General features: G+C 37.3%; 1 protein-coding gene across 2 annotated transcripts in view; it reads right to left on the reverse strand.

Annotated features, from left to right (window-relative positions):
* The window catches only part of CUBN (cubilin), a 284543-nt gene that overhangs the window by 47738 nt on the left and 224566 nt on the right, over window positions 1-12239 (reverse strand). For both annotated transcript variants that reach the window (XM_023256399.2, XM_003988129.5), the window contains exon 56: window positions 10324-10473. In XM_023256399.2, the coding sequence (XP_023112167.2) occupies window positions 10324-10473 (150 nt within the window). The remainder of the gene's footprint in view (window positions 1-10323; window positions 10474-12239) is intronic.

A 12239-nucleotide genomic window follows, 5' to 3' on the forward strand; every position in this document is an offset into this window, starting at 1 on the left:
AGAAATTAAAAGAAGAGTCAAGAGCTATTTTGGTAAGTCACTATTTAACTTGGTGCCCTGATGAAACCATGTTTACCCTAGTTATAAAGCAAGCGGTATGAGAAAACAGGTAGATCTCCACAACAGATAAATCCCGCTCTCAAACAATCCAGAATTTTCTTCCTTTATAAAATGGCTCCTTTCATTCAGTGACTATAGACTGAGAATAGTTTTGCCTGCCAGGGACACTGGGCAAGACGTGAAGACAACATTTCGTTGTAACGCTGGGGTGCACTAGTGGCATGGAGTGGGGCGAGGTCAGGGGTCCTGCTAAACATGTTCCAGTGCTCAGGGCAACCCACACCTTCCCCTCCTCCCACCACGACAAAAGTCACCTGGCCCAAAATGTCAACCACACTGCTTTTGCAAAACCCTGCTCTAAAAAAATGTCTTTAATGTTTATTTACTTCTTGACAGAGAGAGACAGAGCATGAATGAGGGAGAGGCAGAATGAGAGGGAGACACGGAATCCAAAGCAGGCTTCAAGCTATCAGCACAGACCTCAACTCGGGGCTCGAACTCACAAGCTGAGTGATCATGACCCAAGCCGAAGTCAGATGCTGAGTGCAGTGAGCCGCCCAGGCATCCTGCAAAACCCTGTTTTAACTTAATGCATATGTACAGATAAGGGACTCCTACCATGGAGAGATAATGAGAAATTCCTTAATATTCACTGAACAACATTTTTAAATATTCACACAAACAACATTAGTTAAGAGTTTAATGACTGTTAGATATACATATCTATATATCATTGTTTTTTTTTCTAATTATATATGCATAGAAATATATACTCTAAGCCATTCCACAGAGAAATGCAAAACACTATAAACAAAATATTTAAAAGACTTATTACTGCACCCTATGCAGTCATTTTTACAGGTTAATGACACTGTGAAAACATTAATGGGATCATACTGAGCATGATCTTTTGTAACTTAATTTTTATTAACATAAAATAACATAACCACACATTTTATGTGATTAAATATTCTTTTAAAACATTGAATTTAATGCATACGTAAAACTCTAACATATAGATGTACCATATTAAGTTCAATTAATCCTCCATTGCTTGCTAATTCTAGCTTTTCCACCTTATTTTGATTAAAAATACTGTTGAAACAAACACTCTTGTACATAGATGTTTGCTGAAGTTTCTCATTATGTCATTAGGATATGTTTTTAGAAGTTGGGTTACTGGTACAAAGGTAAGGTTCTTTTTAGGTTTATCAAGTGGCCCCTTGGAAAGGTGTTTTGAACTTACAGTACCACGGCAACTGAGGTATCTAACATTGTCCCCAGTTCTACATTTGCATTCTCCTGGAGATAAACTCTGCCCCATTAATAATCACTGCCCATTTACCCCTCCCTCTTTACTGCTCTCCCAACCCTAGGCAACCACGAACCTACTTTCAATCTCTATGGATTTGTCCACTCTGGACATTTCACATTAAACCGAATTGTGTCATATGCAGTCTTTTGTCACTGGCTGCTTTTACTCAACGTGATGTTTTTGTGTTTCATCCATGTTGCAGCATGTGTTGGTATTTCATTCCTTCCAAGGCTGAGTAGTATTCCATTACATGGATAGACCACAGTTTGTTTATCCATTCAGCAATTAATGGACATTTGGTTTGTTTCTACCTTTTGGCTATTATGAATCATGCTGCAGTGAACATTCATGTACAAGGTTTTGTGTGGACATACGGCTTCAATTCCCTTGGGTATTTAAGCAGGACTAGAATTGACGACTCATGGTAACTCTCTATTTAACATTTTTAGGACCTGACTATTTTCCAAAGATGCTACACCATTTTACCACCCCACCAGCACTATATGAGGGTTCCAGTTTCCCACCCCCTCACCAACACTTGTTATTGTCTGTCTTTATTTAGCTATCCTAGTGGGTACAAAGTAATAGCTCATTATAGTGTTGATTTGCATTTCCCTATGACTAATGACACTAAGCATCTTTTCATGTGCTTATTGGATACTCTCTTTGCATACTCTCTTTGAAGAAATGTCTATTCAGACCCTTTGCCATTTTAAAATTAGGTCATACATCTATTATTGTTGACCTGTAAGAGTTCTTTCATATTCTGGACACCAGCATGGTCTCAAATCTATTTCTTTTGGATAAATACCTAAGAGTGGAATTGCTGCATCAGAAATTATAATTCCAGGGACTATCATAATCATAATCATTGTTATTATTTTTATAGAATCCCACTATCCTGAGCACTGTTGATAGATTGATTACTTCAAGATAGGATGTCAGACCCAATCTAGACCAATCAGGTGTGTTCAAACTGTAACTGAGTAAGAGGGAGTTAATAGTAGAAGCTACAGATGTTCAACTTGGAAAACATCAGCAGCTGTCTCCTGACATGTGACAGAAGTTCCGCTGCGGTAAGAGAAAATGAAGTTGTCGTGCGGAAAGCAACAAAAAGAGATGGGGGTGGGGCGGGAGTGGGAAGGAAAGAGAGCATTCTGAAGGATTCTTGTTCCTGCTTCCGCTTGTTCTGGAAGCCCATAACTCCCTTCTTATTTTTAAACCTCCCATTTATGAGAGAAGATAGCCCAGCATTCTTCCTATAAACTCTGTATCAATGCTAACCTGAAGATCATCTACCACTTCTAACTGAAATAAGCTTGATAAATGCATTTTCTTTTACATATCTGTATATTAAAAATCCCCCTCTCCTTTTCAGATGTATTATCCTAGAGAAAAAATTGATGGAGGACATTTGGCTCCCTAGCTATGTTTCTACCCAACTTCAATCTTGAGTATGAGTTCAAGATATTTATTAAATTAACCTCAAAGAATTTCTTCATTTTGGAAATCCTGGAATAGGAATGCTTCTAATTGGAGATAAATCTCTTAGAAATGTGAAAGACTTAACTCCATGACAATACCATATAAATAGAAGCAATATGTTGTTGGGAAAATAGGACAAAAAAAGAAATACATTAAAGTCAGATGCATAGTTTGAATTCTGAAAGATTATGTACCCTTAATTGTAACCTCTTAATTTGTGCTCAAGCCACCAAAATCTTTATTGAAATTTTAAAAATTCAGAGTAGGTGAGTTTGAGAATCAAAAAATATTATGCATTAACTTAAAAATATCTTTAGCCATCAACAATATATAAAGTTATAATAGCAAAATCACAGAATGAAAGGAAATATTGCCAATGCTACATTAAAAGCTTGGTTCCACTTTGATCCAATAGTTTGCTATGCAGATATCTGTTAAGTATTAAAGAGTTAGTTTTTAAGTTGTTGACCTAATGATATAGACTATCACAGTGGTGGTTGTCTTAGAAAATTATGGAAAGGTTGTGAAACATGGGTAAAACGTGTCATAGAGTTGATCATGTTTCCAAAATATTAATTAAAGGAACCAGTTCAGTTCTAGAAAGTTTGCCAAATAGCAGTGGTACATCTATAACAAGATACAACCAAAACTCATTAACTGTTCACAAAGATCTATGTTCAACAATAAGGACATTGGGTAGGGGAGAAGGAAGAAGTTGAGAGAGGATTTTATAATCTTTTTGTAGATGGCGAGAGAGTATCAAACAACTAAACCATTCAAAAAAATCTGCTCATCTGCACAGCCTGACTCAATATTATGAAAGTTATGATATTTGGCAAGTTGCTTGGTGGGTTAAGACATTCTCATATCCTTTCCAGCAGTCATTTCTTGAAGGTAGGATGTCCTTCTAAATTTTATCCATAAAAAAAATCAAACACTACATGATATAAGAATTTATAAAATTTACCTGAAGTCTAAGAACATAACAAGGATTAGCATAAACAAGGTAAAGTATAAGAAAATGAGATATAACTATCTTGATGGGGATAAAGTAATTCACACATATATATCCTTTCCTCAAGCTCTACTTATCACATCACCACACAGTCTGATTCTTGGTGACAAAGACCACAGTTATCAGATAATAATATTAAACACTCCTCCATAATCATAGGGGGAAACCAATTGAATATACAATAAAAATATACACAAAGCTCTCAAATAGAATATAGTTAAATGCAACTAGCATGATCGCCTTCTAGGAAGAGAAAGGAACTTGGTCAAGGCTTGAAGAAGTTCTTCAAGGACCAAGATAAATATCCAAGTTGAGTTTATGGCCAAGAGGTAACATTTATTAGACATATGAGGACTTATCAGGAAGAGGTAACCTGAGATTGAATGATGCATTCTCCTTGGACTAGAGCCTGTATCATGAGAAAAGGAGCTCCAGTCATTCTTAATTCTATCTTTAGTAAATAATTTGATGTATATTTACTACTGAAATCTCTGAAGTGTAAAGCAATCCTGCATGATTTGTTTTGATGATTATTTTCCATCCTTCTAAAAAACTTTGAGATTGTATTGTTTGAAATGGGTAAGGCTCTATCCAATGTATTGAAATACAATTTTTATCACACTCTTCTGACTTTATTACAGAGAAATATTCAATTCTGAATGCCATTATGATTCCAAGAACTTGGAGAGAACTGAAAGGAAACCAAGGATGAGTAATTCAGCAAATAGTATAAACTTGTAAAATTAAAAAAAAAATTTTTTTAATGTTTATTTATTTTTGAGACAGAGAGAGACAGAGCATGAACGGGGAGGGTCAGAGAGAGGGAGACACAGAATCTGAAACAGGCTCCAGGCTCTGAACTGTCCGCACAGAGCCCGACGCGGGGCTCGAACTCACGGACCGCGAGAACATGACCTGAGCCAAAGTCGGCCGCTTAAACGACTGAGCCACCCAGGCGCCCCTAAACTTGTAAAATTTAGATTCAGAGTGCAATTTTTCTTGAGAGCCATAGATAGAGAGGCAGAGATATCTAAGAGGACTACAGATAGGGAAAAATCATTTGGGTTGGACTATTTTAATACTGTAGATAAGATAAAGTCTTTTCAGTAAAGCAGTGAAGAGCTCTAGGAAAAGGTACATGAAGTAGGGGGCAGCAATGCCTAGTCAACATTGCTCCTAGTAGCTTGGAGACTGGATTGCCCAATGGGGGAATGACCGAGTGGGACCAAGAAGCATGTGCCAGCATAGAACTAAGCTCTACAGGATGTGCAGGCCAAAGTCTTATAACCCAGGCAAGCAGGGAATCCCGCACAACTGAACTCTCGCCTCCAGTGCTTGACCAATTTGAATAAACCATCAAGAGTAACTATTTCAAAAGAAGCATTGCCCAATGCTTTCTAAAATAATACATTGTGAAATGTGCCTCCATTCTGATTTCTTTAGAAACAGTTAAGAAAGCAAAGAGAAGAAATGGTTAAGTAGTTGAAAAACGCCATTAAAAAATAAAACCTTAGATTATATGGCAGGGGGTAACGTGAACTAAGACAATTGACAAAATCTAATCATTGGGCTTCTTTGTGCGAAAAAGAGCAAAAGGAAAAATCTAAAACTAAATTTTCTTTTCTTTTCTCTTTTAGCTTATATGAGGTATGACCTGTAAACCAGGAGCTCTCAGTAAATTTTAAAAATTCAGCCAAATATTACAAAGGACTTACCACCTGGCCACTCTGTGAATCTAGCCCTAATCTTCTTGGGGCCTTTTGAGGCCATCTTTAGAGGAGAGTGAGCAAAACATTTGCCTTTCTGTTTGTCTCCAATTTCTGTGCCAAGGTGCTACGCTACTATTTAGTTCTTACCAACTGATCTGAGAAAAACTGAATTTAGAATTTGCCTAGGGGAGCCTAGTTGGCTCAGTCGGTTAAGCATCTGACTCTTGGTTTCAGCTCAGGTCATGCTCTTGTGGTCTGTGAGCCTGAGCCCTGCATCTGGCTCTACACTGACAGCACAGAGCCTGCCTGGGATTCTCTCTCTCCCTCCCTCTGCCCTTTCTTTGCTTTCTCTGTCTCTCAAAATAAATAAACTTAAAAAAAAAAAGAAAAAAGATTTTGCCTAGATTTAGGATTTTTTAGTTAAGAATTTTTAAACTTTTCATTCTCACTAAGGTGAATCAATGTTATAATTGATTTTAATGATAAAAAAATCAAGAAATAGAAGGCCTTCACTTGCCATAGGGTACCTCATCTATAGTATCTCATCTATAAGGTAGAAAATAAATCAATAAAAATAAAAATAAATGGTCTGTCATCTTCCCAGCAATGTCGAGGCATCTCCTTGGGCACATGAATAATGAAAACACAAAACTACACTTTGTCACCATTCAATATTTGGGAAAATTAAATAAATATTTATTTAAGAACATCTGATTCCAAAATAAGTACAAACATTGACAGTTTTCTCTTACACTTTGCTGTTAGCTTTTGTCTGTTTTTGGTGTTTCCTTTTTGACCAAAAGAAACATATTGAATTTGTCAATTTTCTTCTATTTTACAGCTTTTTTTTTTTTTAAGAGATAGCGTGAGTAAGCGAGAGTGTGAGCAAGGCAGACAGGCAGAGGTAGAGGGGAGAAAGAGAGAAAATCCCAAGCTGGCTCCACACTCAGCATGGGGCCCAACACAGGGCTCAATCCCATGATCCCAGGATCATGAGCTGAGCCAAAGTCAAGAGTTGGATGCTCAACTAACTGAGTCACCCAGGTGCCCCTTTTAAAAAATTTTTAAATTTTATTTTTTTAATGTTTATTTTTGAGAGAGAGAGAGAACAGAAGCAGGGGAGGGGCAGAGAAAGAAAGGGAAACACAGAATGTGGAGCAGGCTCCAGGCTCCAAGATGTCAGCACAGAGCCTGATGCGGGGCTTGAACCCATGAACCGTGAGATCACGACCTGAGCTGAAGTCAGACGCTTAAGCAACTGAGCCACCCAGGCACCCCTGGTTTTCATTTTTTATATTTTACAACTTTTAACACCACTGTTAAGAATACCAAGAGCCATTTCAATCTTGAGGTGACATTCAGGGAAAAAAAAATGTTGCCTTGTAAATGCTCAAACAGAAATTTTTCCCATGACTTTTAATTGATTTCACTGCAGTTTTTATATTTCATCAGTAATTATATAGAATATATATTATAGAAGATTATATATGATATAATACAGAAGATCACATAACCTCCTGTAGTGGAAGGTAGGTCACTGAACATTTGCAGTCTCCCGATGGTGAAAGCACCAGGTTACAGTGCAGTAATCAGTATACTAGCCTGAACAGCAATACCTTCCCTAACCAATTGTCAGTGTTTGGGAGATACAACATGCAAGTATATGGCCCCGTTGTATTTTGTAGTCTGGGATAGCCCATCTTATTTTTGCCAGATCTACCTTTTATGCTAATGACCCACCAAAAGAGTAGATCTAGAACCCTCCTCTCTGCCAAGGTCAACAGGGCTCTGTTGATGTGCTGGGCTCAGAAATGCTCAGACAAATGTGGACAGTCTTTCAGAAACAGTTCCTTTGGCCTAGCTAGAAAGACTAAGCCTCCTGAAAAAAAAATGAAACGAAACGAAACGAAACGAAACAAAACAAAACAAAACAAAACAAAACAAAATAAAATAAAATAAAATAAAATAAAATAAAAATAAACCTGCAGCTTTTTGAGGGCAACAACTTTCCGTTTTATCACAACATATGAACATGAATTCCTCAGGCTCACTTTGGAAGAGGTGGAAGGTTATTTTTACTGTAGCTAATGAATATCTGGCTTGTTAATGATATTCAGTGAATGTCAGCATTGCTATGGTTAGTGATAAGAATCTAATTACAAGATAAATTTGATTAATGTTGCCCTTTTTGGGAATCATCATAATTCAATTAATCTATAGCCGGAAATTACTCAAACATGCTGAGTACCTGCAACACTGGAAATGTCACAAGACATTATCATAAGCCTATCATCTTATTAAGAAAATCAACCTTTCAATGGGGTGAGGGTTAGCAAATAACTTAATCTGGGAAAAACAAGTATCTGTTCTAGGCAACTCGTGCTAAGTTCTATCTGGAGAGCCAGAATGGTGGCAACAGCAAAAATAACAAAACAGTGGCCACTCTGATATATTATAATTCACAAAATAGGCTTCTACAAGCATTATTTGAGTTTCATAACTACTATTTTATATTTTTAAAAAAATTGAGTTTGAGAAAGGTTAATTTGCACAAAGTCACCTGACTAGTACGTGGTTGACGTGGCATTGAGACATATTCTAATTTTTTTTTTAATTTTTATTTATTTCTGAGAGAGAAAGAGACAGAGACAGAGCTTGAGTGGGGGAGGCTCCGAGATGTCAGCACAGAGCCTGAAATGGGGCTTGAACTTGTGAACTGTGAGATCAGGACCTGAGCCGAGGTCAGAAGCCCAACCGACTGAGCCACCCAGGTGCCCCGGGATACATTCTAAAATGCTGTGCACTCTCCCACCACCCCAGGCCAGTGGTCCCAAGGATGCTTGGGGTCAGTATGGGTTCCTTTGTCATAAAACATATACCATTGTCATTGGCAGTGTTTTTGTGGCTATAGTATATGGTATATCTACCAGCATCTCTTTTTTTAATTCTAAATGATATTGGCAGATGACAATTTTATGATTATGTAATTTAATGAGAACATATGCACAATCCAAGCCACGTGCTTTTCTCCTGTTATTAGAACAACTTTTCCCCAATTATAAAAGTAATAGAAAAGGTACGAAGAAAATACATATCACCTATAAATCTATGCATAGTGGTAAACTCTTAAAGTACTGCTTTATAGCCTTACGCATGTTATTATTATTATTTTTGCTCTTATAATACTTCTATTTTTTTAATGTTTTTTTCAGGAGTAGAATTTAGTGATTCGTCACTTACCTACAACACCCAGGGCTCATCCCAACAAGTGCCCTCCTTAATGCCCATCACCCATGTAGCCCATCCCCCAACCCAACACCCCTCCAGAAACCCTCAGTTTGTTCTCTGTATTTAAGAGTCTCTTACGGTTTGCCATCCTCTCTATTTTTATCTTATTTTTCCTTCCCTTTCCCTTTGCTCATCTGTTTGGTCTCTTATGTTATTTTTATGTTATTTTTATTTTATTTTTATTTTTTAATTTTTTTTTCAACGTTTATTTATTTTTGGGACAGAGAGAGACACAGCATGAACGGGGGAGGGGCAGAGAGAGAGGGAGACACAGAATCGGAAATAGGCTCCAGGCTCTGAGCCATCAGCCCAGAGCCTGACGCGGGGCTCGAACTCACGGATTGCGAGATCGTGACCTGGCTGAAGTCGGACGCTTAACCGACTGCGCCACCCAGGCGCCCCTCTTATGTTATTTTTAAATACAAAATTGGATCATTTTAGATACACTGTTTTACCTTCCCCTAATACTTCACATACTGTGAACACATTTTTATACTACAGAGATGTTGTGCCAGCAAATGCTGAAAAGATACATTTTACTTCATTTTCCATTTTCACAGTGACAGGCATCAATTCATACTTGGCATTTTTTAGCAAACACATGTGCCAAAATTTACAACCTGTAGAGATGTGGGAAAAGGAGGTCATAGAAAAAGGATAAAGTGAGAGAAGCTTTGTATAATTTATCAATGTAGCAGTAGTGACATGTCATTCTTATCTTTATGAAACATAAATTTCCTCAATGCTGAATACTGTAGCATATTTTGCTTACTGTAGCTTTTCACGGGCATGGGAGACTAACCCAAACAGAAAGAAATTTGGGTTACGCAGAGGTAGTGTGACAAATCTACAGGCTAATTATAATTTAGAAATGGAAAGTTAATTTGTAAAGAATAAACTTTAAAAAATCTTAAAAACAAAAAAAAAAACCTCTATCACTAACATGTGCTACCTTTCAAGACTTTTTTTTTCTTTAAGCAATTCGTATGATGCTTCTGTTACATTCTTAAAGCTCTTATGTTACTTTTTTCATACCTAGATGGAATATATAGAATGGTACATATGGTCTTAAAATACCAAATGGAATTTTAATCATGTTTACATCAACAATACTCTAACATTTTATTTTTTTAATGTTTATTTATTCTGAGAGACAGAGAACATGCCCGCGAGCAGGGAAGGGAGAGAGAGAGGGAGAGAGAGAATATCAAGCAGAATCCACACTGTCAGCAGAGACCAATTCGGAGCTTGATCTCACGTATCCTGAGATCTTGACCCGAGCCAAAATCAAGAGTAGAATGCTCAACTGACTGACCCACCCAGGTGCCCCCAAAATACTCTAACATTTTAAACATTTCCTTCAAGTGACGAATTTATACCACCTCTGGCTCTATTTATCACTCATTCATTTATTAAGAATCTAAATGTAATTTACATAAGAATAAACTTACCTTCCAAGTGGAAAGACACAAAAGTCAGGAGGACCAGGGACAGAGGATCAGCCTTGATGATGTAGGTGCAATTCATGTCGTTGTCATAGTGCTTTGGGTAGTTTGGAGAAAGGATGTAACCTGAAGGGTTGGTGAAATTACCTCCACATCCTATGTGGGAAGAAAAAGGCATAATCAGAACATTTGTTTTCAAGTGTAGGATCTTATCAGCGAGGGAAAGACTCAAGTTCTCTAGAGACATATTTCCTGACATATTCCAAATGAAAGAAACAATAACTAAGGGGATGGGGCTCTGAATTTAAAATACATATGCAGCCAAAATGAGTACATTCTATGTGTTTTAGAAAATGCTGCAGAGTTTGGGGCTAGGTAGTAGACATTTTACCAAAAATCCATCGCAGATCACTTAATTTGAAGATAATATGGAAAGGATAACTGGGCAAAGATCGAATATGGTTCATGTAGATAAAGACATAAAACAGATGAAGTGATTTGTACACTTACACGGTTTTGTTCATTTGTTTGTTTGTTGTTTTTTAAGGAGGCTCCATGTTCAATGTAGGGCTTGAACTCATGATCCTGAGATCAAAAGGAAAATGTTCTACTGACTTGAGCTAGACAGGTGCCCCCATTTAATGGTTTTAAAATATCTTACAATAACATTAGAAAACTATGTTATTTTCATTAATATTGTAATGGGGCCACAAAAGCAATGCCTGCTTTTAAAAATGTTGAATTTACTAATGCCAATTCTTATCAAATTCTCACATGGATGATTCCCTGGTGTCAGAAATAGAGAACCATCCTCTTACTGATGTGGAAAACAAAGGCAAAATAAATGTAGAAAAAAGTCAAATTTGCTTACAACTTGCAGCCCACTGACAAGGACTTACGGCAGGCAGGGTGACCTTCCTCCAGGAACTCATCTGCCTCAATGGTAATACTTTGCTAGGGGCAAAAGGTAACCTTAGCTTGATATTAGCCCCGACCTCCTGTAAGTCTCCTTTAACATATAAAAATCTCTTTGGGGGAGTCTGGGTGGCTCAGTTGGTTAAGCTTAAGTGTCCAACTCTTTGTTTCAGTTGAGGTCATGATCTCATGGTTCATGAGTTCAAACCCCACATCAATCCACAGGGATTCTCTCTCTCTCCCTCTCCCTCTGCCTCTCCCTCTCTCTAAATAAATAAATAAATAAATAAATAAATAAATAAATAAATATTTTTAATATTTATATGTATATATTTAGAATATAATATAAAATAATACTATAATATAATATTTATTATATATAATTAATATTATATATATATATATAGCCTCTTTGGAAACTTCCTGTATTTCTAACCACCCTCCCCAAGATATAAGTTAGCAATCATACTGCAAACGTATGGCACACTGATACACATCTGAAGGGTCTCATGACTAAGGGTTTACTAGACAGTAGTAAATGACCTTATCCTAACAACATCTAGCCCCTCAAGGTCCTGGAAACCTTGCTTCCAAATTCCTTAGAGACTCAGCTATCCCTAACGTCCTCCCAGCCTGAAACTATATAATCAGTCAGTCCTCACAACCCCAGTGCAGTTCTTTCTGCCTACGAGTCCTGTCTCTGTGCTTTAATAAAACCACTGTTTTCGCCCCGAAGATGTCTCAAGAATTCTTTCTTGACCGTTCACTCCCAGACCCCAACATTTCACACCAGCACCACTAAAATGACATTTGTTTGCATATAACCACTAACTAGTTAATCCACATCACTCCCTGACCTATCACATATGAAAATATCAGTATCCTTCTAAACGGATATTGAAACATACAGTCATGCACTCACACACACACACACAAGAACCAAGCGAAGGAGGACCCAGAATTAGGCCTGGGCCGGCCTTTCCTTCCTCCCTTTCCACCACACGGTC

The sequence above is a fragment of the Felis catus genome, chromosome B4 (genome assembly GCF_018350175.1).
Source record: "Felis catus isolate Fca126 chromosome B4, F.catus_Fca126_mat1.0, whole genome shotgun sequence".
NCBI classification, from domain to species: Eukaryota; Metazoa; Chordata; class Mammalia; order Carnivora; family Felidae; genus Felis; species Felis catus.